Source organism: Nicotiana attenuata, chromosome 2, assembly GCF_001879085.1.
Source record: "Nicotiana attenuata strain UT chromosome 2, NIATTr2, whole genome shotgun sequence".
NCBI lineage: Eukaryota > Viridiplantae > Streptophyta > Magnoliopsida > Solanales > Solanaceae > Nicotiana > Nicotiana attenuata.
Window position 1 is genome coordinate 91,862,199 of NC_031990.1, and position 2,342 is coordinate 91,864,540.

Below are 2,342 nucleotides of genomic sequence, written 5' to 3' on the forward strand. Positions count from 1 at the left end.
ATGTCCCTCCAGAACTGGGCATTTCTGTGTAGGTATGCGATAGGTCTGTGGTCGGCGACCCGATTTTATGGTCGCAAAAGGGACCGCATAACCTCCTCCCAAAATTTCTTATGATGGCTTTTGCGACAAATGTGCGGCCTGCAAAAGGATTATGCGGCTGCATAATTGACCACAAAATAACTCCCAAAGTTTGGCCAATTCTCTGCTTCACTCTGCGGCGGATTTGTGGTCAGCAAATCAGTTTGCGATCACTGAATGAACCGTAAAAAGTGTTCAACCCAAAAATTCTGTACACAGTTAGCTTGCTAACCGTGAAGAATCTCTACAGTCATCAACACATAATTCTACCTTGGCACCATGAAACCCCGAGTTTTAGGTAAAATTTTACAGGGCCTTACATCCTCCCCGCTTAAGATCATTCGTCCTCGAATGAGGGTCAAAGTTCACCATTAGCATCCAATGTGACTCAGCTGCTATCTCACACCAGCAATTCAAAATTTTGAACTCCCTAAATTTCCCAAAACTTTGCCAGAGTTTCCCTTGTAATTGGGCCTATCCACCTGTTAGAGAATCCCAAAAACCTATCCTAACAACATATAAATAACCCAACGACGCAACATGACATGAAATAAGCACCCACCGTGACCTCATGAGCAATATATTATCAGAAAGGAACACCCTTAGCAGAAACTGTACAAATGATACATAATTCATAGGGAACAATTTCATAGAATCGATTTCATAGCTATTCAAACAAATGAGGGTACTTCTTCTTTATCTCTTCCTAGGCCTCCCAAGAGGCCTCTTCAACCTGTTGGTTTCGCCATAGTACCTTCACGGAGGCAATTTCTTTATTTCTCAGCTTACGAACTTGCATATCAAGAATGGAAACTGGAATTTCTTCATAAGTTAATTCCTCGTTAACCTCAATAGTCTCAACTGGAACAATAAGCGACGAATCTCCATCCACCTTCTTCAATATGGATACGTGAAACACCGGTGTACTAAAGACATCTTTGGAGGTAGTTCTAGCCTGTAAGCCACCTGACCAATCCTCTGAATGATTTTGTTATGTCCGACATACCTCGGACCCAATTTCCCTTTCTTACCAAACCGCATTATACCCTTCATAGGGGAAACCTTCAAGAGTACACAATCATCCTCTGTGTACTCCAAATCCTTGTGACGCACATCCGAATAGGACTGCTGATGACTCTAAGCAGTTTTCAACCATTCTGTAATGATCTTAACCTTCTCCATAGCCTGATGCACGAGGTCTGACCCTATCAACTCTGCTTCCCCAATCTCGAACCATCCAATGGGAGATCTACATCTCCTACCGTATAAAGCCTCGAACGGTGGCATTTGATTGCTAGAATGATAATTGTTGTTGTAGGCAAATTATATGAGTGGAAAATGATCATCCCAGCTACCCTTGAAGTCAAGAACACAGGCGCACAACATATCCTTAAGCATCTGAATAGTCCGCTCTGCCTGCCCATCGGTCTGCGGGTGAAAGGCTATACTAAGATTCACCTGAGTTCCCAAACCTTGCTGAAATTTCTTCCAAAAATTAGTCGTGAACTGTGCCCCTCGATCTGAGATAATAGAAACGAGAGTGCCATGCAACCTGACTATTTCCTTGATATATAACTGAGCATATTGTTCTGCTGTGTCGGTAGCCTTAACAGGTAAGAAGTGAGATGATTCGTGAGTCGATCCACAATTACCCAAATCGAGTCATACTTACGAGGCGTGCGAGGTAGTCCCACCACAAAGTCCATATTGATCATCTCCCGCTTCCATATTGGAATTTCTATGTTCTGTGCCAACCCACCGAGCCGTTGGTGTTCGGCCTTTTTTTTGCTGACAATTTGGACACCTCGCCATAAAGTCCGATGCATTCCTCTTCATATCATTCCACCAGTAAACTTCCTTAAGATCATGATATATCTTTGTAGAGCCCGGATGCACGGAATACCTAGAAGTGTGAGCCTCGGTCATGATTCTTTCCCGGAGACCATCTACATTTGGAACACATAGTCGCCCTTGGTACCTTAGTGTACCATCATCCATGACATGAGAAAATGCCATGGTCTTATGTTTATGAATCCCCTCCTTCAATTGTACTAACAATGGATCATTGTATTGCTTCACCTTGACCTCCACCACAAGCGATGATTCACCCTATTTTGCACAATTACCCCTCCTTCACTAGAGTCCGTAAGATGAACTCCCAAACTAGCCAACCGATGAACCTCCTTGGCCAACGGTCTTCGATATACCTCTAAGTGAGCCAAACTACCCATAGATTTCCGACTAAGAGCATCCACCACAAGATT

At 43.5% G+C, this 2,342-nt stretch overlaps 1 protein-coding gene across 1 annotated transcript; it reads right to left on the bottom strand.

The window, feature by feature from the left end:
* On the bottom strand, positions 785-2,094 carry LOC109222153. Its single transcript, XM_019386547.1, has 4 exons — positions 1,773-2,094; positions 1,460-1,598; positions 1,252-1,372; positions 785-1,033 (listed from the first exon to the last, which is right to left on the bottom strand). Exons 1-4 carry the CDS (start codon positions 2,092-2,094, stop codon positions 785-787), a joined length of 831 nt encoding a protein of 276 aa, XP_019242092.1.

Coding starts and splice junctions, on each gene's coding strand:
- LOC109222153 (XM_019386547.1), bottom strand. CDS start 2,094: ATGGCATTTTCTCATGTCATGGATGATGGTACACTAAGGTACCAAGGG. Junction 1,599..1,772: donor TGATCAATATGGACTTTGTG/GTGGGACTACCT, acceptor CTATTATCTCAG/ATCGAGGGGCACAGTTCACG. Junction 1,373..1,459: donor CAGATGCTTAAGGATATGTT/GTGCGCCTGTGT, acceptor TTATCATTCTAG/CAATCAAATGCCACCGTTCG.